The sequence below is a fragment of the Phoca vitulina genome, unplaced genomic scaffold (assembly GCF_004348235.1).
Source record: "Phoca vitulina isolate PV1807 unplaced genomic scaffold, GSC_HSeal_1.0 scaffold4, whole genome shotgun sequence".
Lineage (NCBI taxonomy): Eukaryota > Metazoa > Chordata > Mammalia > Carnivora > Phocidae > Phoca > Phoca vitulina.
This window is the reverse complement of record NW_022589707.1, coordinates 68,057,170-68,083,910: the sequence shown is the minus strand read 5'-3', so window position 1 is coordinate 68,083,910 and position 26,741 is coordinate 68,057,170. Positions and strand designations below refer to the sequence as shown.

The 26,741-nt window shown below is 42.3% G+C and overlaps 1 protein-coding gene across 1 annotated transcript in view; it reads right to left on the bottom strand.

Moving 5' to 3' along the window:
• ABCB1 (ATP binding cassette subfamily B member 1) overlaps nucleotides 1-26,741 on the bottom strand; it is a 125,883-nt gene that overhangs the window by 7,154 nt on the left and 91,988 nt on the right. The window contains exons 19-25 of the mRNA XM_032402254.1: nucleotides 25,045-25,122; nucleotides 21,974-22,057; nucleotides 14,991-15,194; nucleotides 9,251-9,351; nucleotides 7,861-8,001; nucleotides 4,189-4,345; nucleotides 3,497-3,694 (exon numbers count right to left, since the gene is read on the bottom strand). Coding sequence (XP_032258145.1) covers nucleotides 3,497-3,694; nucleotides 4,189-4,345; nucleotides 7,861-8,001; nucleotides 9,251-9,351; nucleotides 14,991-15,194; nucleotides 21,974-22,057; nucleotides 25,045-25,122 — 963 coding nt within the window. The remainder of the gene's footprint in view (nucleotides 1-3,496; nucleotides 3,695-4,188; nucleotides 4,346-7,860; nucleotides 8,002-9,250; nucleotides 9,352-14,990; nucleotides 15,195-21,973; nucleotides 22,058-25,044; nucleotides 25,123-26,741) is intronic.

The following is a 26,741-nucleotide window of genomic DNA, read 5'->3' as shown; positions in this document are numbered from 1 at the left end:
TTCAAGGGTCCTGAACTGCAGGTAACTGCTGACAGCTGAACTGTGTTCCGGGGGAGGGAGGCCAGGCTGACGTCAGGGTGCTCTTCCAGGTGAGTATTTATGTATCAGCCTAAAAAGGAAAGGGACCTGAGGGACACTGGGGTGGCTCAGTCGGCTAAGCGTCTGCCTTTGGCTCAGGTCATGATCCCAGGGTCCGGGCTCCTTGCTCAGCAGGGAGTCTGCTTCTCCCTCTCCGCCAACTCGTGCTCTCTCTTGTGCTCACTCTCTCTCCCACTCAAATAAATAAATGTATAAATGAGAAAAGGGACCTGAATCTTTAAGGTTTCAATATTTTGTTGTGATTTGTTTTGTTAGAAGTAAATATTCACTTTTGTGCCTAATTTTACATTCATAATTTTGTATTTTTTTAAGTAGAGTCCCTAGAAACGTATAACCTGCAGGCCCCACAAAACTTGGAACGCCCCCTCTGTACAACCCAGCAGCTTCACTTTTCAACACTCTCCACAATTTAACCTACACCTTTCAAATTTATCAGTTCCGTGGTTCTCAAACGATGGCTGGCATCAGAATCCATCTGGGAAAATTGTAAAAATTAACAGGCCAGATCCTGACGGAGTGGAATGAGCCAGGGTGGCTGTGTTCTTTAGTCATTCCAAGAACCACAGCTCCAGTCAGTATGTCTCAAAGTATCATTCAAGGCCCACTGATGCTCATGAGGACGTCCTGACCTCAGGGTCCCATCTTTCCTCAGTTACTATGAGCGATCATGCTCAGATCCACACTCAGTTTTACATGGCAACAAGAACTAATTACTAGTCACCTACTAACTGGGTTATTAAGGGGTACTAATTGATATTCATAAACAAAACCTGGCACATTTACTCGTGCTTCTTAAGGACACTTCCGCTAAGAATGCTGGCTGCTATGACCACTTGGCAGTACTTCAAAGCTCTAGCACAAATAAATGTACAGGAGCAGGTAACAGTGTTCCTACAATAGACAAGGACACGTTGTTTTCCTTGCGTTTTCAGTACCGTCTTGAGACGGTTATTGCCCTGTGCACTCCGCATTCATTTCCATATTCTTCTCTGTCTACCCTTCCACATACAAAGGGAGTGGAAGGCTAAAGACTATTTCCCAGATTCCCTTCTGGTTCTGGAAGTAACCGTGGTTCTACCAGCGAGATGCACTGTGCAAAATCTGGAAGGCAGAGGCTGATTCTCTTTAGTAGCAGTGCTAAACTAACACATGTGACTATGAGTGCAGTGGCGAGGTCATGAGATTTTTTTTTTTTTTGCTCTTCCTAAATAGGTTATAATTTAAAAGTTTAAGAATCACAACTCTCATTAAATCTGCTATTTCAGCCAAAATAGGCTATAAGGACATAGGGAGCAAATCAACTATCAACCACAGCTCACATTATCTCTCTTTCTTTTTTTTTTTCCACTTCAAATTTATTTATTCTTTTTTTAGTATTTATTTTTTAAATTTTTTAAAATTTTTTAAAAATTTAAATTCAATTAATTAACATATAATGTATTATTGGTTTCAGAGGTAGAGGTCAGTGATTCATCAGTCTTATATAATACCCAGTGCTCATTATATCACGTGTCCTCCTTAATGCCCACCACTCAGTTACCCCATCCCCCCACCCACCTCCTCTCCAGCAACCCTCAGTTTGTCTCTTGCATCAAATGACATCCTCCTGACTGCTCACTCTTTCACTCTCAGGCAACCAGCTCTACTTATCCCTTAAGAGCCAGCTCTAGGCCTATCTTCTTTTATGTAACTCATGGAAGTATATGCCCCATCTCTTCAGGTAAAGTCTTGGAGTGCAGACATCATAACCTATAATTCATTAGAGCTCAACATTTAATACACTGCTTACTCAACATCTGTGAAGGGCCATAATCAGTGTCTGAGAGCTAACATTTCCTTCTGCAATTACTTCTTTTGTCTCTTCTTTAGAGTCCTCTGTTCAAACTTTAACAGCACAACTGAAGCATAAAATCAGAATTCACAGAAAATATAAAATAAGAAAGTAAAAATAAGCGATAAAACTTATGTAGCTGTTAAGAAACAGACCGAACAGAATACAATAAAGAAATATTTATGACTAAGCGTGACTGAATTTAAAAAGAGCCCTGGACTATAGGTTGAAAGCTCTATTTTCATGACAGTCATTAATGCAAGTGGGGCCCATATGGAGCTGGGGCATCAATATGACTACAGAAGAGGTGTCCATTCTGTTTGCCCATGACATTCTAGTAGTTAATTTTTTTTTTTCTTAGAAAGGGAAGCGTGGGGAGGGGTGGAGGGAGAGCGAGAGAGAGAATCTTAAGCAGGCTTCATGCCCAGTACGGAGCCCAATGTGGGGCTTGATCTCATGACCCTGACATCATGACCTGCCCCGAAATCAAGACTCGGGACATTTAACCAACTGAGCCACCCAGGCCCCCTTGTCGTTAAATATTTTTAATAGCACCTCTGAGTACAACCAATAACTACATAACTACATAATAAAAATTTCTTCTATTCCTTCCTAATTTGATTCTTTTCCTATTTCTTGTAGCCATTTAAACTTTCACCACTCCCTTCATGACTCCTATCTCATCTCAGGACCTAAGATAGTCCCTGACAGGCATTCAGTAAATGTTTGTTGAATGTTGAACAAATATACGTGACCCTTCATTTATTCTTTTAGTTCATGAAAGGAAAGGGAATCCCTCTATATTCTTTATCTGCTCCCTAAATTTGTTGATCTCGCTTTTTTTTTTCCTTAGAAGGTGTTTCAATACCCTCTCTTAATGATTTTATCTCATCCTCAGCCATAAAAATGTTCCAGATTTCCCCCTCCTGAACCTCTCCCCTGGACTCTGCCTCCTCACTCACACTGCTGTTCTTGATAGTCATTCTTTCACCTTTGATCTTCTAGATAGTCTGCACTCAATCTCCACTTCCCCTTCCTGCCGTGCCTCAGCCACACTAAACTCATTCCACCACCACCCCACTTACTGAGAATACTTTAAAATGTCACAAGTAGCCCATTCCTTGCCAAATCCTATCATGTCTTTTCAGGCTTCATCTTCCTACCTGTCCACAGCATCTGTCATTGCTGACTACCCTCTCCTTCTTGAAACAGTCCCCATCCTTGGCTCCCACCTTACTTGTCTCTCTTAGCACCTCTCCCCCTCCTCTATCTTTCTGGCTTCTTACATTTTTTGCTAGATCTTCTCATGTAAGCAGGAACCTAGCCAAGGGAAGGGAGAGGGGTGATAAAAAGGCTGCTCGCGAAGGAGGGTGGAGGGGCAGTTTGAGAGAGGCTGGAGAAGCTGCCTGGGAAAGACACAGCTTGGAGTCCATAGGTAGGACGTCAGACTTTAAGTGAGACTGTTGTTTAAAGGTTGGGAAAACTATGGCTTAGAGTCAAGAATTAAATACATTAAATATAATTAGATGATGAAAAAGTTAAAATGAGGTAAGAAACCGTGCTCACCACTGTACCAGCCAAGGGGTCATAGAACCGCTCCAGGAGCTGGACCACCGTGCTCTTCCCACAGCCGCTGCTACCCACCAGAGCCAGCGTCTGGCCCTTCTTCACCTCGAGGCTCAGCCCCTGAAGCACGGGGATGTCTGGCCGAGTGGGATAGTTGAACACGACTTCATTAAATGTCACGTTTCCTTCCAACGTATTCTAAGATCAGAACAGTAACAAAAAGATGATTATTGCAATCCCGAAAACTCACTGTACAGAGAACCCCCTCTACCACTAGGTATCCAAAGACGGTGAACTTTTATCACAATTAGGCTGCATTTGGAACTGCTGGAATGCAATCCATAAGATCTAAAAGAGTCAGTGTTTTTATAGCATGTATTGTTAATACAACACAGATATGCTAACTCAAATATGTTCCCCAAGAATACAGTAACCTACACATAATAAAACCTGATAAACAGGATTTGCTTATAAATTGGGCAGTATTACCTATCTCCTTAGTAGCCTTGTTATACAAAAGTACTGGATGTTAACATACATGATTAGCATTTATTAAAATGACCTCGTGATCTAGGAGGTTTCTTTTTATTCCCAGCAGATAAAAAAACCCCACAGATTTTATTAAATTTCCTCTTAGAACACTTCCACTCATCCGTTAGGAGTGTATCTTATCGTCAAAACATCAAACTCACCGGCTGGAGGCCTCCTGTGCTGTAGCTGTCAATCAGAGGGGTTTTTTCAATGATCATGATGACGTGGGCTGCTGAGACTTTGGCTTTGGCGTAGTCAGGAGCAAATGAACTGACCTGCCCCACCGCCATGGCACCAAAGACGATAGCTGAGAATACCCTGCAAAAACACAGACAAAGCATGTGCAGAGTTAGGAGCATAATGCTAGACAGCTGACAGTTCTACAACCACAGGGCATTGCCTCACACAACGGAAAACAGAAGTTAAAAAATAAAACAAACCGTTGTCCTCATACAGTTCACGTCAGTGTAATACATTGTAAAATGGCCCCATTTTTCATCTGTTTCTCTCTCCTCGCCTTCTCGTAATGTGACTTGGCAGCTCCTCTGTTTAAGAAGGGGAATTCGTTTTCCTAGCCTTTGAATCTGGCTTGCTGTGGCCAACAGGATGTGGTGGGAGTGACTGATGCCAGTTTGAAGCCTGTGGCTCGGGGGGCTTTGTGTGCCTTCACTCCCCGGCACCACCACAAGCCCAGCTAGCCTGCTAGAGGACAAGGCACAGATGGAGGCAAGCTGTGTGAGCTCCAGCCAACTGGCTTGTAGTCCACCGCACACACGAGTGAGCCTAGTAAAGATCTGCTGTGTCCAACCCAGCGCAGCAGAACTGCCCAGCTGACCCACAGACTTGTGGGCAAATATGAATGTTTATTATTGTGTGTCACTGGGCCTTCATGTTGGTTGTTATGCAGTGTGATTGTGGCAGTCAATAATGGATGGGGGCATTTGCGACAACGTGGACAGACGTAGAGGATATTAAGCTAAGTGGAATAAGTCAGATTGAAAAAGACAAATGCAGGGCGCCTGGGTGGCTCAGATGGTTAAGTGTCTGCCTTCAGCTCAGGTCGTGGTCTCAGGGTCCTGGGATTGAGCCCCGCATCAGGCTCCCTGCTCGGCGGGAAGCCTGCTTCTCCCTCTGCCTCTACTGCTCCCCCTGATTGTACTCTCTTGCTGTTCTGTTGAATAAATAAATAAAATCTTAAAAAAAAAGACAAATGCCATATGAATTCACTCATGTGGAATCTAAAAATATAAATGAATAAACAAAGAGCAGAATCAGACCTATAAATCAAAGAACAAACTGATGGTTGCCAGAGGGGAAGGGGGTAGGAGTGGGTGAGCAAAATCGGTGAAGGGGAGTGGGAGAGACAGGCTTCCAGTTAGGGAATGAATAAATCATGAGAATAAAAGGTACAGCATAGGGAATCCAGTCAATGATATTATAATAGCCTTGTATGGTAAGGAATGGTAGTTGAACTTGTGGTGAACATATCACAATGTATAGAGAAGCTGAATCACTATGTTGCACACCTGAAACACACCTGAAACACTATGTTGCACACCTAATGCAACATTGTGTGTCAACTATTAAAAAAAATAACAGATATGGGCAGTGGTGCTGAAATTACCTGGGGTTCTTAGGAAACATGGGAGCTGTACAGCAAAGAGTGAGCTCCTTAGAGAGACAGGTATCATGCTCCTCGCAAGATGCAATCCACATGCTTAACCTATGACATGAGAATCATAGCAGCTTAAAGCTGGGAAGGACTCTACAGGGTATCAAGTCCAGTTCTCAATGTTTGTTCCCTGGCAACTTCCCCTAAGTCGGCTTCCATCCTTTGTTTTAGGAAGTAGCAAGTTTGATTAAGTCTATTATTAACAAGTTCTTTTTCAAATGGAAGAAAAGTGTACATCCTTTTGCATAATCCAGCCCTTATCTGGAATATTGTCAAAAAGGCCCTTTGCTTCTTTGGTAAATCCTTTCCCTCTCAACATTCCAGTTGCTCTCCTCTGGACACATTTCTCAATATGCCTTTTTATTATTTTATTTTTAATATTTTTTTCCTTTCCAAGTTTTTATTTAAAATCCAGGTAGTCAACATAACACTCCCGAACAACACCCGGTGCTCATCGGGACAAGTGAGCTCCTTAATCCCCATCATCGAATTCACCCATTCCCCCCCCAACCTCCCCTCAGGCAACCACCAGTTTGTTCTCTGTAGTTAAGAGTGTTTCTTGGGGGGCGCCTGGGTGGCTCAGTCGTTAAGTGTCTGCCTTCGGCTCAGGTCATGATCCCAGGGTCCTGGGATTGAGCCCTACATCGGTGTCCCTGCTCCACGGGAAGCCTGCTTCTGTTCCCTCTCTGGCTGTCTCTCTCTCTGTCAAATAAATAAAATCTTTAAAAAAAAAAAAAAAAAGAGTGTTTCTTGGTTTGCCTTTCTTTTTCCCCCCCTATGTTCATTTGTTTTGTTTCTTAAATTCCACGGATGAGTGAAGTCATATGGTATTTGTCTTTCTCTGACTTTTTTCTTTGCTTAACATTTTACTGTCTGGCTCCATCCATGTCGTTGCAAATGGCAAGATTTCATTCTTTTTTATGGCTGAGTAATATTCCGTTGTGTGTGTGTGTGTACAGTGGGCCTGGAACTAACATAGTACTTGGTAACCCTCCCAGAAGAATACTGTGAGCCCATCACATCCTCTCCCCTGGACTCTAGAAAATTATACAAATGGTTTATCTCCAACTTGTCATCATTTACTCTTGTGAGATCTTTTAAAAATGGACTACTCTTCAGACAGGTCTCTCCTTTCCTTCACTTGGAAGATTGATTTTCTCAATCTAAATGCCCATGTGTCAGCAACTTTCATCAGTTCAATGCCTTACCTTGAAGTAAAGCAATATATCAAATAATTATCTAATCGAAGCCCCAATGACAATGATGCCTAGTTTTGATCTTTTGGTCCAAGTCATAAATAGTTCCTGCATATCATTTGTCAGACAGAGGTATTAGGTAGAAATTTTAAATCCTCTGTTGAGGTCGTCCTGAGCAAACTATAATCCATGCACAAGCAAACGTCTCAATAGAATGGAAACATTACACTAACACCTTAGATTAGCCAGGCTGAGATGATTCTGGTTTAAATGTAAAACTGTACTACCACTAATGATGGTATGCTATCAAAGGGCAGAGTCTCACCCATCACAAAACCTAGATGCTCAGAAAGGTTATACATACTTTTCACTACCCAACTGCACATTTGAGTACTTCAGAAGTATAATTAAGTTCAGGTCTGTCTTCCCCTGAAGTACAATTTTCTGCATTCATAGCAAGGGAACAGAAATCCCAGTCTAGCTTTTCCTTTGTCATTTCTGAATTTCGTCAGCTCTTACCTTCTAGTTGCTCTTCTTGTATCAAGGAAAGCGAATTTATCCTAGAACCTCCCAGGGCTTGCAGAACTCAGTGTCCCACACCTGTTCTTTAGCTGCTCTGTTCAGAGACTTCTTTAAAAAGAGCCAGGCCCTTGGTGCAGGGTTAGGCTTCTTCCCAAATGCCAAAACCTCCTGGAAACCTCTCACTGATTCACTACCCCACTGAGCCACAGATTCAGAAAGGCCAAATGTATGAGTCAGCACTGGGGAGAGGGGCAGTCATTGATTCCGCAAAAGAAATGGGGTACTTCCGTGATAATACACAGAGACTCCAGCAAAATTCCACCTTCTGATTCACCAAAATCTCTTTATGAAACTTTACAGTAAGGTTTTCTATCCAGGCATGAAGCATGTTCACCTCAGTTTTATTTCTAGAGTTCAACTGCCAATATTAACCCAGTACTTACAACAGAACATCCGAAAAGTTCATGAATCTATTTGCCACCAGGTAGGCACCAAACCGGAAGCAGCCAGCGTAGGAAAAATACATCATTGCCTGGGTGATGGAAAATGAGATCCCGAAGATGTGCGCTTTCCTCAAAGAGTTTCTGGAAAGGAGACATTAATGAAACTTACCTGACTTTCATCGCTCAACCCTTAAAACATAACATTTGCTAGATCAGCAGTGGGGCGTGGCAGACAAAAATGGGTTCAGTTTCCAAAAAAGTTAAGTTTGGTCCTCACTTTCCTACTTGTGAAAATTTAGGAAACTTCCTAATAGAGGATTAACTATACCTCAAAGTGTTGAGGTAAAGTTAAAATAAGCCAAGGAAAACATGAAGAGCCTGTTAGGGGTTCATAAATGGAAGTTCCTTCCCTTTCCCCCCACTTTGCACATACAAAATATATGCACTCTAGAGTCAACGTTCATTCAATACACATTTACCTAACACCTACAAGCTGCAGGGACCATGCTTGGTGACACAGAGCAATCACTCATATTCTTGTCTTTGGGGACCCACCAGTCAAGTTGCCTGTAATTATGCAGTGAAGGTACCCTATAAATAACATGTTAGGGAAAGAAAGGAGGACACACTGAACTCTCTGGGGGAGTGAGAGAAGGCATCACAAAGGCGTCAATGTTGGTGGATTTTCTGAGCCACCTGACCTGGGTGATGCAGAGGTGAGAGCAGGCTGGTGAGTGGGCAGCCCTGTGGGCCTCCTACCTCTGCCTCAACCACGTCAACTCCATTTCCATCTGTTTCATATATTGGGATTTCAAATGAAAAGATCTTCAGAAAAAAAGACTCCTATTTTAAAAAAATGTTTGAAAACCCATCAACCAAGTCCAGCTCTCTCCTTTTACTATATAAGAAACTGAGACTCAGAGAGGTTGGGCTTACTTTTTAGAACTGTCACTGGATAAGTGCATTAAAGGAAATACGGAAGTTCTCCACTAGAGAAGCCTCAAGAGAGAAAGGAAAGGCATACTCAAGGAGCACCACCTCCTCTGCCCCGGCCCCACAGATGCATCACATTTCAGGTTCCATAGAGAACTCAGCCCCACTGAGAGCAAATAATCGCATCATTACCCAAACTTGGCATCAGAGAGTCATTGTCTGTCTATCCTCTCCCCCTCTGTTTCCCATCAGTTGCCTGCTGTTACAGGATCTACCTCGGAGAGGTCAGGGTCTTGTGATTTCTCTCCTGGATAATTACGAGGGCTTCCCAGTTGGTCCCCTTCTAGTAGCTTCTCCACTTGTTCCCTACCTTCTGGCCAAAGTAACCTTTCTGAAAACAAATCTGATGACTGATAAGCCTCCCCACACTCCCCTCCCACTCTTCAGTGGTTATTACCTGTATGGTACTTGCAAACTCTGTGCATACATGTATTCAAACTTCTGCTCCCGGGTCAAAGAAACAACAGTTCGGAAGTTTTCGATTGCTTCAGTAGCAATCTGTAACAAAGAGCCCCCAGGCACAAAGGTGAATGAATAGTGGTGATCAGTGTGAATTCCATAAAAGAGATTAATAAAATTAATTTTATTATTACGTATCATTTATTATGACCTATGGGCTTCTTCACTGAAACTAATTTATCAAATCAAATTTTAGATCTGGAAAGAAGATTGGCGAATTCAGTCTCCTCTTTATAGAGAGAGAAGCTAAGGCTTAAACAGATGGGGACACTTAGCTAAAGCCACATTGCTTTCTTTATAGGGGCAAAATTCACCTGAGAACTCAGTATTTTACATTTATCACAGTGCTCTTTCTTCTATGACAGTCACATTTTAGGTTTATGATTATTTTACATATATTTTAAATGTGATGCTTATATTTTTCTCTTTATAATTATCATTCATGACAACTGAGGAATATTTGGAAAATACTGAAAAGATAAAAAAGGCAAATAAAAAGCTCCATATATGTGTATCTTATATATTAGCTTATATATATATTTTTTTCTAAGCATATATGTACTTAACAAAATTGGGACCAAATTCTCTTTTTGGCTTTTACATCATTATTTTTTACCTTAATAAATATCAAGAGCATTTTCCAAGGTCATTAAATATACATTAATAATGAGATGTTTAATGGGCCACACAATATCCCAGCCAGTTAAGCATTCCTTTACAGTTGAACAAGGTTTTCCATTCTCTTCCTATTAAAAATAATGCTGTGATAAACATCCTTACACATAAACCTTTGTCCAAAGTAAATTATTTTCTTGAGAGAAGTTCTTAAAGTGAAATTACGAGGTCAAAGGGGATAAACGAATTCTTAAGAAACATGGCACATATCATCCATTTGTTTTCCAGAAAGTTTCTCTCATTCAGTTATTGTTTTAATTGAACACAACTTCCAACAAGTCTTTGTAATTAGGACAAATATATCCTCTTGGAGTCTGGGCAAAGGGCTGTGGAAAACATGAAAACTTCCAGTGCACAAAATGAGATTTCAGCTTGCATCAGCCATGGGACTTTGAAATATCTCTCTGTGTCTTGGTCTCCTCATATGTAAAATGAGGAGGATGGACAAGAGGGTCTTGAAGTCCCTTTTAACTCTGTAATTCTAAGAGAAATAACTTTTAAAACTGTAAGTCTAAATTATAAATCAGTGAGTAAGGGAAATCACTCTTCTATGAAGATGTTCTTCCTTTCTCTGGTCTGTACACTGGTCAGAATGGATTTTTTTTCTTTTTCTTTTTTTTTAGAGCTGGGAGAGGGGCAGAGGGAGAGGGAGAGAGTCTTAAGCAGGCTCCACCCCCAGCGCGGAGCCTATCATGGGGCTTGATCTCACGGCCCTGAGATCAAGATCTGAGTCGAAATCAAGAGTCAGATGTTTTAACAGACTGAGCCACCCAAGTGCCCCATGTTTAGAAGTGACTCTAATAAGGACACATTCATTTACAGTTGAATGATTTACAGCTTAAAAATCATAAACATGAAACCTCACTTATTTCTTACTAAATCCTATACAAACTACCTAACTTCAAAGAGAAAAGCAAATATTTGATACAACATAAGTCAGTTTTAAAGAGTAATGCAAAGAGCTATTAGAAGAAAAACAATAATACCATGTACTTAAAAACAAAAACTTATTTAAAAAATAAAGTTAAAAATATCATACTCTGACCCGACTAGGCCAAGAATATTGACCTATGTTTACCATAAACTACTGACAAAGATAGGAAAATGTCCAGATTCAATTCATGTTAAAATACTTTATAAAAATCTGTACACACTATGAAAATAATATACATTCATTTTAGAAAATCCTAAAAGTACAGAACAAAAAGAGGAACAGTACAGAACAGTACAGAATAAAAAGAGAAACAAATTTGCCTGCAACAGTCAAACCCGCACACAATCCTTGTTCAGACCCATGTTAGAAATATTTTCAGTGATAATGCTCCAAACAAACGGAAATGTTCTTTGCATTAGTAAGGAAATTCAACAAATTATAACAAAGTCTGCTGAAAAACAGATTTTACTGTAAATTTCAATGTGGTTTCTAAGAAATATTTTCTGTGCACCATTTTCTAAGGCAAGTGTGTTTTGTTTGTGATTTGGTCTGTAAATGTGATCACTTCGTAGAGGGTGTAAACAGCCCAATACAAGTGAGTTTATGAGTCACAGACCTCGCATAGTGAGTAAAACAATATAGTAATCACTTCACAACCATCTTTATCTTGCCTCATGATGAAGCAATTAGGAAAAGGCTTAATTAGTACTCTGCATCCTCACAGCTTCATTTTCTCCAAGAGTTTTAAATAGAAACTCAGTAACCACTATGAGGAGAACTTTTTTTTTTTTAAAGATTTATTTATTTATTTTAGAGAGAGACAGAGCCAGGGGAGGGGCAGAGGGAGAGGGAGAATCTCAAGCAGACTCCCCAGCACAGAGCCTGACTTGGGGCTCCAACTTCACGACCCACGAGATCACAACTTATGAGATCATCACCTGAGCCGAAACCAAGACTCGTACGTTCAACAGACTGAGCCATCCAGGTGCTCCAAGGAAAGAGAACTTCTAATATGAGAAGAGTAAATAGCATTGAGTTTTTTTCAGTAGCCATCATAAGCTAAATAATTTTGAAGAAAAATTATATATATATATATATAAATTTTTTTTTTTTCTCTAGGAAGAAAAAAAAACCCTCCTCGCACTTCTCTCCCTATCCTCAAATTAACTGAAGTTTGATTATGGCTTTTATGTCTGAAAAGGAAAAAGCATCTATTTTATTAAGATGTTCACTAGTCAATAATAATGTGACGGAAATCTACAGAGCACAGGCAGGGTAGAGGTTATGAGCAGGCTGCCACCACACAATCTTGTTCTGGAATCCTGGGCCTGCTCTGTCCCTGTAAGGGCAAACCAACAGACACAGTCCTTTCCCTATGGAGCTTTTGTCTTAGTAGGGAAGACAGTCTACTAATCAATAAACAAAGAAATAGAGAAACATCAAGCGCTGAGAAGTGTCATGAATTAATTCAAGCGTCAGGAAAGGCCTCTCCAAAGATGTCATAATGCTGAGATCTGAATAATATAAAGGAACCAGCCATGGGAAGATCAGAGGGAGCCAGCTTGGAATGTTCCAGGAACTGAAAGGTGGCCCATGAGGCCGGAGCGGAGTGGGCATGGGAGAGAGTCGTGAAAGATGCTTTCATAGAAGTTGTCAGAGGGGGCTGGGTCAGGCAGAGTCTTATAAACCAGGGTAAAATGTTGATCTTCTTCCAAGTGTGATCAGTCAGAAGCCACTGGAGGGTTTTAAGTTGGTAACCAGTTAGCGTGATCTTATTTGTGTTTGTAAGAGATCAGTGTGACTTCTGTGAGAAGAATGTAGAAAGTGGGTGGACAAGAAAGGAAGGAGTGGAAGCAAGGAGATCAGTTAGAACTATTGCTGTGTGATTTGGGCAAGTTACCTGACTTCTCTGAACTGTGGGTTTTATCATCTAATAAGAAGAATTCAAAGGAGTGATTAAGAGTATCAAATGAGAAAATGCATGCAGAGCTCCTCACATGATGCCTGGCATATAATAAATACTTAGTGGTAACCTGGGAATGGGGAGTTTTGGAAGGCAACTATGCTCACCACTATACCACCAACGCAGACGTTGGAATGGGGAGTTTTGGGAGTTGATTTTCAAAACTACATGGACCGGACGGTCCTGCAACCACCACTTTCCCTACCTGCTTTTGCCAGTCTCATGAAACACCACTGAGAGCATTTATCTCACCTCCGACCTTTGCTCAGTGAACCTGCCACATTCGCACATACCCATGTCCATCTGCACCACTTCCTTGCCACCCTGGGACAGAACTCCAAGAGTCTTAAATCTGATGGGCCACCTCAGAAGTGCTAACCTGTGATGTCTAATGAATTATCTTATAACTGAGTATCTCGATCACCTTCTTCCTCTAAACAACCTGAGGCTCCTCTCTGGGACATTCTGAACCCCTCAGGAAATGATGAAACTACTAAATATTAATACATTTTCTTTTTATACATTTTGTCCTAGATTTTTCCATCTTCTCCTCACATGAAAAGTCAACACCACAGGTAGAAAAAACAAGACAGTAGGGTATGAAATGAAGTGATTGGTCACAGAACATGTTCCCTGACAGGGGCCGATGTGACAGGGGCCAACCCACAACCTGATGCCTGCTGAAGCTCGAGACTGGGCCTCTGATAGCCTGAAGGGAAGCCTCACATGAGGTCTTTCTCCCATAGACACTAGTTAGGAAGCACTAAAACTGGTCCAAAGGAATTCAGGAAGGAATTCTAAGGAAACAGGATAAAAAGTCTGAGGAGATGTCTGGGAGGTAGAAGACAAAGTGTCAGTGGTGATGATCAGCCTCCATGAAGAAGTACCCTCTTCATCATTCTTTATTCTCTGGTGCGGCGCCTGGTCCCAAAACAAAGTACTTCAGACACATGGCCTAGAGAGCCAGAGCCACTGGATCTTTCTGGGTCCCTGCCCCAACTCTTAGGAACCTTGGAGGGTCCACTAATAGATGTATCCCTACCCAGTTTTGGGGGTCGGTCATGCTCTGACCACTTGTATTTCCGCAATGATACAAACCATGTGCTATCGGATTTGTTTGGCCATCAGCAGACCTCCCTGTTTCTTCACAGAGGCACAACTTTGGATCCTGGTTCTGAGGCTTATCAGCTCTAAGGCACTGTGGCCATGACCCACCTGTGCCTCAGCTTTGGCTGAAAAAGGAACTAATAATAGAGCCTACTTCTTAGGGTCACAATGAGGAGTAAAACATTGTGGAGGAAACAAGGTAAATGCCATACAAGTATTTGTTTAAAAACAACAACAAATAAACAAGTATGTAGGAAGAGAAGGAGAAGGAGGAGGAGGAGGAGGAGAAGAAGAAAAAGTAGTAGTAGCAGCACTATCCATTATAGAGTAAAGATAAACAGAAATAAGATGCCAGCAGGGGGCATGATAAAAAGGAAGGAATGCTAATAATTTAAGCCTGATAGAATTAATACCTTTAGGACTTTTCCACATTTTTAAAAAAGATTTTATTTATTTATTTGCTAGAAAGAGACACAGCGAGAGAGGGTACACAAGCAGGGGGAGTGAGAGAGGGAGAAGCAGGCTTCCCGCTGAGCAGGGAGCCCGATGTGGGGCTCGATCCCAGGGTCCTGGGATCATGACCTGAGCCGAAGGCAGACGCTTAACAACTGAGCCTCCCAGGCACCTGGACTTTTCCATATTTTAATTCCCCCTCAACATATGTAATTAAATGGGGCTGCTTTCCTCAATAAAATAATGGATTTCAGCTTGCTTGAGGGGAAGAAAGAGAGAGGGAGGGTGTGGGAGAGAGGGCGTAAAGGAAGAGCATGAAGACGATGGTTTGAAATGAGAAAAGCCTAATAAAATTAGTTGTCAGCCTGTGAGCCTCAGAATTTGTCTGGCTCCTTTTCTTCAGTTTCCAATCTTCTTCCAGTGCAATGAGACTGCTTTAAGGAATGGTTATAAAAACATTCTCCAAGCATAGTAAGTAGTAACAGAACAACACTGATTAGAATATTTTATTCTATTAGATCAGCAGTTGTATTTAGGTTCACTCACCTTCCCAGCACCTTCCAGTTCTTTCTTATCTTTCAGTGCTTGTCCAGACAACATTTTCATTTCAACAACTCCTGCTATTGCAATGATGGGTACAATTGCTAAGAGCAAAAGTGTTAATTGCCAGCCATAGATTAAGGATATAATAATGCCTGTCCCAAGATTTGCTATATTCTGGGTAATTACAGCCAGCCTGGAACCTATAGCCTACAAAAAAAGACACAAAACAAATTAGAGAAACAATTTCATATTCTCTTTAAAACCCATGCCTGTATTTTCTTTAGGATTATGACAATTCAGCTTCATGAAATTCTATTAATTATCTTCTCAGTTACAAAATAAAAATGAAAGGTTTGCTTATAAGTTTATTTGGTTTCTAAAATGAAGATTTCCATGACTTCAGAGCAAATACTGAAAGAAGAAGATCAATAATTCAGAGTTAAATTACATATTTCTATCTCTTCTAATTTGTTTTTTCTAAGGAGGCTCCATGCCAGTGTGGGGCTTGAACTCACGACCCTGAGATCAAGACCTGAGCTGATATCAAGAGGCGGACATTTAGCCAAATGAGCCACCCAGGCATCCCTCTCTTCTAATTTTTAATACCAAGAAAATTTTCATTAATCAATGAAACCATGATCACTAAAGCAAGCTCTTCAAATCAACAAGACAAAATTGTCTGGCAGTTGCACCGGAAATGTTGGAAATTTCCAACATGAGATGCAAAACTACTCATAAGTTAAGCCTAATATTTGTCATTAAGGATATCCAAATATGGGATGCCTGGGTGGCTCAGTCGGTTGAGATCTGCCTTCAGCTCAGGTCATGATCCCAGGGTCCTGGGATCGAACCCCGAGTCGAGCTCCCTGCTCAGTGGGGAGTCGGCTTCTCCCTCTGCCTCTGCCCCTCCCCCTGCTCCTGCTCTCTCTCTCTCTCAAATAAATAAAATATTTTTTTTAAAAAATGGATATGCAAATATATCTGGGCCTATTTGACATGCTTATTGTGTTTAATTTAACCTGCAGTTGATTTGGAAAAAATACACAAAGCTGAAAGTAATGGAATTTAATTTAGATAGTAATCGGGCAACAGAGCCTTTAGTTTGAATGCCAGAGGGGTTGTGAAGCATGACTTTCAGTAGCATGCTGTGACTTCCAGTTCTAAAGCCAGAAGTCAAACCATTAAGTCAATTCAGTCTACTACTCCATACCGTACTTCTCTCCTCTACGTTAGAAACACCCAAGCCCTCAATCCATTCCAAAGTCCAGCTATGGTGCCCAGATCTGGAAATAGCCCATGTTTTTTCCACTCCCAAAGTTCCCTCTGCCTGAGTGGGACCAGACTCAGGTATAGATTACGATGCAGTGGAGTTCAGACTGGTCACAACCTCCTCTGTGACTTTTGACAAATTTCTCTCAACCCTCAAAATGAGCGAATACATTGATTAATAACCAAAACGTCTTTCAGCCCTAAATGTTAAGGACAGAATCCTTTATAACCCCTTCTGCATCACTCCAGTATCAACCCACTGAAATCATTCAACACTTGTGTGATAGAAACACTAGACCCGTATAATTAGGAGGCAAGGGTATTACAACTACCAGGAGCCTCTGTACGTTAAATTCTACACCAGGAATTGCACCAGACAGCATGAATAATGGAGCAGTTGTTTTTTTTTTTTTATTGGATGCAGTCCCTGAGTTTATATCAAAGGGACGCTTAACCAAATTTGGCTTAAGTCAAAAATGAAGTGGATTTCAGAGCCAGCTCTCTGCATTTGCACACTTTTTTAATTTTTTTAAGATTTCATTTTTTTATTTGACAGAGAGATAGTGAAAGCAGGAACACAAGCAGGGGGAGTGGGAGAGGGAGAAGCAGGCTTCCCTCTGAGCAGGGAGCCCGATGAGAGAGGCTCGATCCCAGGACCCTGGGACCATGACCTGAGCCAAAGGCAGATGCTTAACCGACTGAGCCACCCAGGTGCCCCTTGCACATTTTCAACCTGAAAGTCAAAGGTTACAACCCAGACAGAGTCTGTGGCACAGGGACAATGTAGACTGCTCCTGTTCTCAGAATCTACAAGTCCTACCCAGAACTCATTTCCCACAGCAATTGACTGAGAGAAGTGCTCAGAACATCCCCCAAGTTCATGGCAGGTGAATGGTTCTAGCGCATGAACCTTTCAGACTTATGAATGTCCAGGTTTGCATGATAGTCAAGGCCATGAAAATAAGTAAAATGGATCAGAGATGACAAATTCTTCCCTCCTGTACATGAAAGGTGAACGAAAGATCAAGAACCTTAAGCTGGTGGGGTATGGGGAGATTAAGGTCCTTGGCTTTACTGGATTTAGCACTTAGAGGTCATGGCACTGGTAGCATTCCTTATTCTAAAGACTAACACGGTTCCACATCTATTCCTCACACACAGTAGGAGTCTAGAGTTCTGCAGATCACAATGAATGGGACAGCATAGATTCCTAGTAGCCTGGTAATTTTCATTTCAAAAAGTAGAGCTGAGAGAAGATAACACTCCCCAAAACCACAGCCTAAGTGTGAAACAGGGTCAGACAAAAATAGCCTGGCACTTGAAACCCACTAAGAACCTTCCTTACCTCTCCACCCCACCCCACCATGTACTCAAGTAATTCTATCTTACTTCCTCCTCTGCTTCCAAACACGGCCATATTGCTTGAAATCTAATTTGAAACATTTGTGCTTACTGAAAAAAAAATCCTATTTCCTGAGCCTCTTTCTGAAATTAGAAACATTTATAACTTTATCTTCTCCTCAACCACCTTCTCCAGGGAGGGCGGGGGAAAAAACTTAAGTACATAGTGGCTTTTGATCTCTACATGGCTCTCATTTGCTTTTTTCCCTGCAGAATTCTAGTCCTAAAACCAAAATAAAACTTAAAAGCTCACTATTTCATAGGCAAAATATTGAGATATATTTTCTCCTGATTTCTTTCTAGCAGAATTATGCTACTGACTAAAAAATACATCTGAGAAAATGTTTCATTGACGGTCAAGTTAAATATGAAGAAAATTTAACCTAGATAAGCGTTATCACTAACTAAATACACACAAACTTGAGTTAGCCCTGCCTTGGGTGGAATGATTTTTGACAGTACTGCTTACCTTGGGTATTTTTTTATATAAAAAATTAATTTCACTACTTCCCACTGTGGAATAGAGATACCCACAGAGATGGGTGTGTGTGTGTGTACACATATATATACAGGTCAATGTAAGTGTATGTTTGTATATGCATGTATATAGGTGTGTGTGTGTGTGTGTGTGTATTTACACACTACACACATCTGCCCCATCATAAGCCGGTCAGCTGGTAGCATTAAGTGGATACAACTGTCCTGTCTTGGCCAATTTATGGTAACGGCTACATGGGACTTCCGTGCTTCTGATGGCACTCACAGACCTACTTGCTTCCTCTTCCCTGGTCCTTCTTGATGAGCCACTGTGTGAAGTTCTGGAGAACAGTTCTGACCCGGTGGCTCACACAGGGGTGTGAAGGCTAGCGCAGCTGTGAGAGCGTGAGTTTGAAGAAACAAATGGAAAGCAGCCGGTCAACACCAGGAGGCAATCGGGGGCTACCGGAGCTCCTGCCAGGGCCTGAGGAGCTCACAAACAACAGTAGGGGACAGGGCTGGCTGCCAGTCCCACAGATACAGGAAGGGACTGTGGCTTAGGACAGGCCATAACCCCAGAGGAATTTTAGGGGAGGAAAGAAGGACTGCGAGCACACAATGCCCACACTGTGTCTGCTCAGGGTTCTGCCACCCAGGACGGAGTCAGCGTTTCCTCTAGGCTGTGTCCTCCACACCAAATGGGGTATGGGACGTGTGTGTCCGTGTGAGCCCACGAGCACATACAACCAGGTCTCTGTGAAGGGCGTACTAAAGTGATGGCGGCAAAGTTTAGGGAAAATTGGATTTCAGAAATTTCAGGATACAATTTGTCCACACTGATCATGATCCCCAAGAATGGCTCTTGAAGGGAGGGACCAAAATGGATTGACCCCAAGCTCACTGACTGATTCTCATGCCAATTTAAATTAAAAAAAAAAAAGAAAGAAAGAAACTAACACTTTATGTCTTCTACCTACCACCCACTTCTCTCCACCATTTCCCAAAAAGTCCTTTAACAATGCATCCAATTGTGTTCATCCTCTTTTCTCTTTTCTCTTTTCTCTTGATCCCACTCCCAACAGGCTTTGCTCCCACCACACCCTTGAAACAGTTCCTGTCAGAACCATCAGCACCTCCGTGCGGCTGTAGCATGGTAAGATGTTCAATCACCTTGCAAGCTCATCAGCAGTATCTGATATCCTAAAGTGTTCCTCCTGAAAATGCGTTTTCCATGTAGTTTCTAGGACACTGCTCTCCTCCCTCACTGGCTGCTCCTTCCCAATCCTCTTTGCAGGTCCATCCTCATAGCCCTGACCTCAGGGCCCAGGACTTGCCATGTTTTCTACCTGCATATGCTTCCTTGGCTATCTTACCCAGTCTCCTGGTTTACAAGCCACCAACGCACCGAAAAATCTCCAAATGTCTATTTCCAGACCAGACTTCTGTGCTCAGCTCCAGACTTGCACATCTAATCTGCTTTCTTGACATCTCTTCTTGGACATCTCATTGGGGATCTCAAACATACCATGTTCCAAAAAGAACTCTCAAAACTCTCCCTCAAATCTGTTCTTTCAACAGGCTCCCAGTTTCATTAAAAAGCAACTCCATTTTTTAAGTGATGCAGGTCAAAAATTGTGGGGACATTCTATATCTCCATTCTCTTATACCCTACCTATAACCAACAAATTCTGTTGGCTGTACCTTCAAACTATGTCCAGAATCTGTTAACGTTTTGTCACCTTCACGATGACCCCCCAGCCTAAAACATTATCATCCCTCCCCTGATTTATGGCAATAGAGTCTCTGCCTGCACCCTTGCCCCCTTCAGCCTAGTAATACAGCAGCCTTTAAAACTTTCAGATCCCATCACTCCTGTGTTCAAAATCCTACAATCGTTTCCCATCTATTTCCAGATATAATGCTGATCTCAATTCTTATGACTCTTCCTTTCATTCACTTTACTCCAGCCACACTATCCTCTTTACTGTTTTGGGAACAGTTATGGAAATGCTCCAGCCTCAGGTCCTTAGCACTGGCTGATCCTTCTGTTTAGAACACACCTCTCAGGGCGCCTGGGTGGCTCAGTCAGTTAAGCGTCTGCCTTTGGCCCAGGTCATGATCCCGGGGTCCTGTGATCGAGCCCCACATCGGGCTCCCTGCTCCACAGGAAGCCTGCTTCTCCCTCTCCTACTCCCCCTGCTTGTGTTCCCTCTCTCACTGTGTCTCTCTCTGTCAAATAAATAAATAAAATCTTAAAAAAAAAAAAAAAAAAAAGAACATACCCCTCTACACATCTACAGGGCTAGTCCCTTGCCCTCATTCAGGCCTCTGGCATATACCACCTTATCTTTGAGGCCTTCCTTACCTGACAGCCAGAAAGCCCCTACCTATACTTCCTGCTGCTGTTTTTTTCCCATAGCACTTAATGATGATCTGACCTACTGTGTAGATGCCATAAGGCCAGGGTTGTCTGCTTTAGGAAGTTCAAAGTTATTTCAAGCAGTGCATATTTGGCCCTTCTAGGTTCTATACAATTTGGTCTAAACCTCAATGTTTGTTGATTTGTTTGCTTTAAGCAAAGAAATCTGTATTAAAACAATTCCCAAGATTTATATTGTAATTTAAAACTGTGTGCTTCCACATTCATAACCTAATTTTTACTTACAGAAGCCCCATGTATTTGATAGAACAAATTTTAATATAGAGCTACCATATAGCAAAACTAAAAGATTAATAAGGTTCAAGGGAGGGAAAGACATGGTAGAGATCACCTGCTTTTTTTTCAAATCCTACATCATCTTGTGGATTTTTTTACCAACAGTTGTAGTTGTAGAAGAAACTGTCACTCCCTCCACAAATCAACACCTCCTGGTTCAATAGTTTCTAGTTAGAGCAATTAAAGAGAGTCATGCCGCAGTAAAATTGGAGCTTTATAACCTGATAAAGTTGTTCCTTCTACCACTGCTTTAATTTTTTGATGTGCTTCTCATTTCTTTCAACCTGTTTTTATTTTTTTTATTTTTTAGAGAGAGAGCACATGCACAAGCAGGGTGGGCAGGGAGGGACAGAGGGAGAGGGAGAGAGAGAATCTTAAGCAGGCTCCATGCCCGCTCAGCGGGGAGCCCAATGCGGGGCTGGATCTCAGACCCTGACAGCATGACCTGAGCCGAAATCAAGAGTCTGATGCTAGGGGCGCCAGGGTGGCTCAGTCGTTAAGCGTCTGCCTTCGGCTCAGGTCATGATCCCAGGGTCCTGGGATCGAGCCCCACATCGGGCTCCCTGCTCCGCGGGAAGCCTGCTTCTCCCTCTCCCATTCCCCCTGCTTGTGTTCCCTCTCTTGCTGTGTCTCTGTCAAATAAATAAATCTTTAAAAAAAAAAAAAAAGAGTCTGATGCTTTACTGACCGAGTCACCCAAATGCCCTCAACCTGTGTTTAGATTTTTCTTCCCTTTCTTCTAAACTACAGTGCTCCTAAACATTCATACAGAAACTACATACATTCTTTTTTTAGTAGCAATTATAGTTTTCTGTTGATTTCTGTTCAGATTGATCCTGCATGATACGCTGATAAATACTGCCTTTTATAAATAATTATCCTTCCATGTGTATCCTGTTAATAGCAGGTCTAACTAGTAAATAACAAAAGAAGCTTGTAAATTACATACACCCTATACAGTTTATGTTTAAATAGTTAACATTTTTGCTATGAGACACATGACTTATTGTGTTAAATATTTATCTAATATTTTAATGATAATGAGAACACCTATAATGAGAAAATTAATTTCATGCTGAGATCCAAAATGGCCAATTAAGACAAACAGAAAGGAGGCACATACCCCTTTAACTTGAGCAGCGTCATTGGCAAGCCTGGTTGTCAATGCTCCAGTGGTGTTTTTAGGGTCATCAAACCAGCTCACATCCTGTGGCACAGAAAATGATTTTATTATCTTAAAGCTCTACTTATGAGACCCTTAGCTCTGACGGCAAGGACAGAGTCAGGTTTGTTATCACTTATATCCCTTGCATTTAGCTCTCAGGATTTGACATTCAATAGACAATAAAGGGACTTAACAGACAAACACATAAATAATTTCATTTGTCAAAACAATTTTTTGAGTGCCTGCTACTTAGACATCCATTTTATTTATTTGTAAAGATTTCATTTATTTAGTTGATAGAGAGAGAGACAGCAAGAGAGGGAACACAAGCAGGGGGAGTGGGAGAGGGAGAAGCAGGCCTCCCGCTGAGCAGGGAGTCTGACGCAGGGCTCCATCCCAGGACCCTAGGATCACGACCTGAGCCAAAGGTAGATGCCCAATGACTGAGCCACCCAGGCGCCCCTACTTAGACATCCAAATAGAGAGGCTGAATAGGCAGTTTAGGTAACTGTAGTTCAGGGCAGAATAAATGAATTGGGTTTTAAAAAATCAACAAAAGAAATCTAGATTAAAATTTAAGATCAACATAAAACAGGATTTTTTGGTAAAGCCATTTGCCTTTTCATTTTTTTTTTTAAGATTTTATTAATTTATTTGACAGAGAGAGACACACTGAGAGAGGGAACACAAGCAGGGGGACTGGGAGAGGGAGAAGCAGACTTCCCGCGGAGCAGGGAGCCCGAGGCGGGGCTCGATCACAGGAACCTGGGATCATGACCTGAGCCGAAGGCAGATGCTTAATGACTGAGCCACCCAGGCGCCCCTAATTTTTAATTTTTTTAATTTAATTTTATTTAAATTCAATTAATTAACATAGAGTGTATTATTAGTTTCAGAAGTAGAGGTCAGGATTCATCAGTCTTATATAATACCCAGTGCTCATTATATCACATGCCTTCCTTAATGCCTATCACCCAGTTACCCCACCCCCAACCCCTACCCAGTTACCCCATCCCCTCCAGCAACCCTATTTGTTTCCTATGATTAAGAGTCTCTTATGGTTTGTCTCCCTCTCTGATTTCATCTTGTTTAATTTTTCCCTCCCTTCCCCTATGACCCGGTTTTGTTTCTTAAATTCCACATATAAGTGAGTGATATGATAATTGGGCTTCTCTGACTGACTTATTTCACTTAGCACAATACCCTCTAGTTCCATCCATGTCATTGCAAATGGCAAGATTTCATTTTTTTGATGGCTGAGTAATATTCCATAGTTTGGCTATTGTGGCCATTGCTGCTATGAACACTGGGGTGCAGGTGCCCCTTCAGATCACTATGTTTGTATCTTTTGGGTAAATACCCAGGAGTGCAATTGCTGGGTTGTAGGGTAACTCTACTTTTAACTTCTTGAGGAACCTCCATATTGTTTTCCAGAGTGGCTGCATCAGTTTGCATTCCCACCAACAGTATAAGAAGGTTCCCCTTTCTCTGCATCCTCACCAACATCTGTCATTTCCTGACTTGTTTATTTTAGCCATTCTGACTGGTGTGAGGTGGTATCTCATTGTGGTTTTGATTTGTATTTCCCTGATGCCGAGTGATGTGGAGCATTTTTTCATGGGTCTGTTGGCCATTTGTCCATTTACCATAAGTACTAAAAAGATTGTGAGTTTGAAGCATGAATTTATAACCTTAATAAAAAGAAAAAAAACTATGGTCCTGTTATCTGTACTGGTGATTTGCAATTAAAGCAATATCTATCATTTTTCCCAAAATATTTAAGAAAAAAGAGTTATAAGTTATTATAGCATGTATCACATAACTTCCTTGAAAACAGGGACTGTTGAGGCTTGAACACCTGACAATACTTCATATTATGGCTCTGAAGTGGAAGGTCCTTAATATGTATTTGCCAGACTTAATAATTTATGGAGAGGGCATTATACAAACCATCAACTCAGCTTCTAAAGTATAATGGACCCAGGAGTCGGCCTGGGGGTTGGGAGGGTAATGGGGCATTTGGCTTTGGACCAAGATCAGCCTCGATCCTAAATGGAATCTCAGTTATAAATACGGTTCGACTCAGAGTCCTAGGACAGGGCCACCATCAAATAGTGCTCTGTTACTCATTCAAGTCAGTCCTGGCTCTGTCAGTCACTGGCTAGCAATTCCCACAAATATGCTTCTTTTTAAGTCATGGTGGCACTGGTGAGAAAGGAGAGAGGAACCAAAGACAGCCTGGAAAATGTAACTGTCATCTAGAAATCCTAACACGGCAAACCGATGCTTCTCAGCTAGGGTTCCAGCACTCCTGGCATGTCCAGGGCATCCTTCTGGAGCCTCATTTTATTCACTGGCAAGTGATCAGTGATTTTAAAATAGAAAGTTATAAAGTCACATACAAAATTTTCAGGATTGGTAGAGAAACTTTCTCTTTGAACTGGGCTGCTTTGGGTGACATTCCCAGAAGCTCCTTCCCCCTTTCCCTAGGAAAACATTCACAACTGCCTGTTGTTAGGTTTTTGAAGGTTTGAAATGTAAGAGGCATTCCATTAAGCCCTTACCAACTTGTTACTAGGGCGTGAATTCCTGTATCAATCTAACCCCAGCAAAGAAACTAGGGAGTGGGGATACACTTTGATTTGTGGAAAGACAGGGTTCAGGTGGCATCTCTTAGTGGGAAGAAACATAAATGTCTTGGGTTTCCCAGGGGAAAGAAGGAAAGGAAGAGAGAAAATGGATGAGGGGTGCTCCCTCCTCTGCCTCCAGTTGCCATGACAAAGGCTGGGGGTGAACCTGCTCTGGAGACTGTCTGTGGCATTCCCATTCCTTGTCCCGCCCACAGTGGACAGACAGCAGGCCTCTGAGCCAGACCTGGGGGGCGGTCCAGTCACATCTCTGAAGGGAGGCGGAGGGAAGACCACCACAGGAGCTTGCTCTGAGTAACCTGACCGTACTCCCACTACATGAGACCATGGGTACGAGTAGGGAGCTCTGCACAGCCCAGGCACAATCCTCAACAGACATACCTGTCTCAGCATCGATCTGAAAACCATGTATCGGAGCCGCTTGGTGAGGATCTCCCCCGCTTTGCCAAACGTGAAGCCCTGTGAATGAGAACATGCCACAAGAAAGGAGAGTTGTCAGAGACCCCGCCACTGATGACACAGAAGGAGGGAGACTGGATGTCACTGCTGAGAGGACACGAGACAAGGTCAGAAAGGCCGACGTCAGGCGTGGCTATGTTTCGGTCACTGGGTATCATGGTACACAGCCACACTGGGAGTGTGGCCAGGAGGGCCCAGTTTTGAAATGATCACTGCCACCCCCCCGTTACTGGCAGGCTGATGAGGGATTTTTAGTAAGTGTGTTTCTTTGTCCCTACTCCTATCCTTGTTATTTCTCCCAGTGAGCCAGGGTCTGCCACCCAGGAAGATCAAGTTGTTTCCAAGGCAGGGCACTCGAAGCAGGGTGGCTGTATTACGTGTCATCCAAACCAGGACACTTTTGAGAATGCCAAAAGAATGCTGTTAAGAAATACACCAGGACCTGAGATGTCATCCAGGAAAACAGAAATATTCAGCCACTCCAGCCATAAAGGATGCAGAGAACAAAGATACCAAATTCCTAGTTTCCAAGTTAAAAAGAACTAAAGTCTAGGAGCAAAATAGGCTGGGGAAGAAGGCTGACCAAGAGAGAATTTTCTGCCCTGCACCTCCCCTTCCCCCAAGGATCTAACCTTCTGTGTCTGGGAGGAGGGAGGAGCTACTCTGGGAAATAGAGTCCCATGTGAGTGTGCTGCCATGCCCAGCCACATCCGGGGAGGAAGGGCAACAGAACCCTCATCCCAATGGGTGTTGGGATACAGGACTAGGAAGAAACAGTGCTCCCCGTCTTTCTGGCGCCCCAGGAAGTGGCAGTCTACAGATAAGGCTCGCACACAATGGCATGGGGGAAGCCGAGTGGAAATGGCTCATGGCGCATCAGAAGAGGAGAGGTCCTAATAACAGCCCAATTCCCTGCAGAATCAGAGATGTGGAAAAGGGCAGTTACATGTGCACCCAACTAGTGTGTGGACATTACTGAGAGAGGGAAGAAACACAGGCAAAGAGCACAAGTGAAGAAAAAGCCAATTCTTCTAACTGGTTCTGATAAAGGACAGCCAGGTGGGCCCTACCAGCTGCCGGCATGAAGCAGGCAGGCACATGATGTCCACAGACCGTCACCCCTGCACCCTTCTGCTAACACAGACACCGATCCAGGAGAAGAAGGAAAGGGAGAAATGCTAGATTCATTGAATTAAACCCTGAAATTACTAAAACAATTTAATTTACCTAGAAATGGCCAGATTAAGGTTTCTGTTACTAGACTGAATGAAATGTGAATTATCTTGCTCACTACAGGAATATTACCATTATTTTTGTTGAGACCTGGCTGTTGAGTGCTTAGTCTGACACTGTACTTTATATAATAAAGTACCTATATGTATACATAGGACAACCCTTTTAGTGATGGAAGAATGTCACCTTTATGACAACTGTATAATCACCACTTTACAAAAGAAACTGAGGTTTAGTTGCCAGAGGACCCAATTGTACGTTGGCAGAGGTGGAACGTGAATCTGGGTGTATGAGAATCCTAACTAGAATGGGAACCCAGAGCCTGAAATTTTATCACCCACAGAGCTCCCTCCTTTTGTTTCTAAATGAGGGGTTGGGCATTCTAA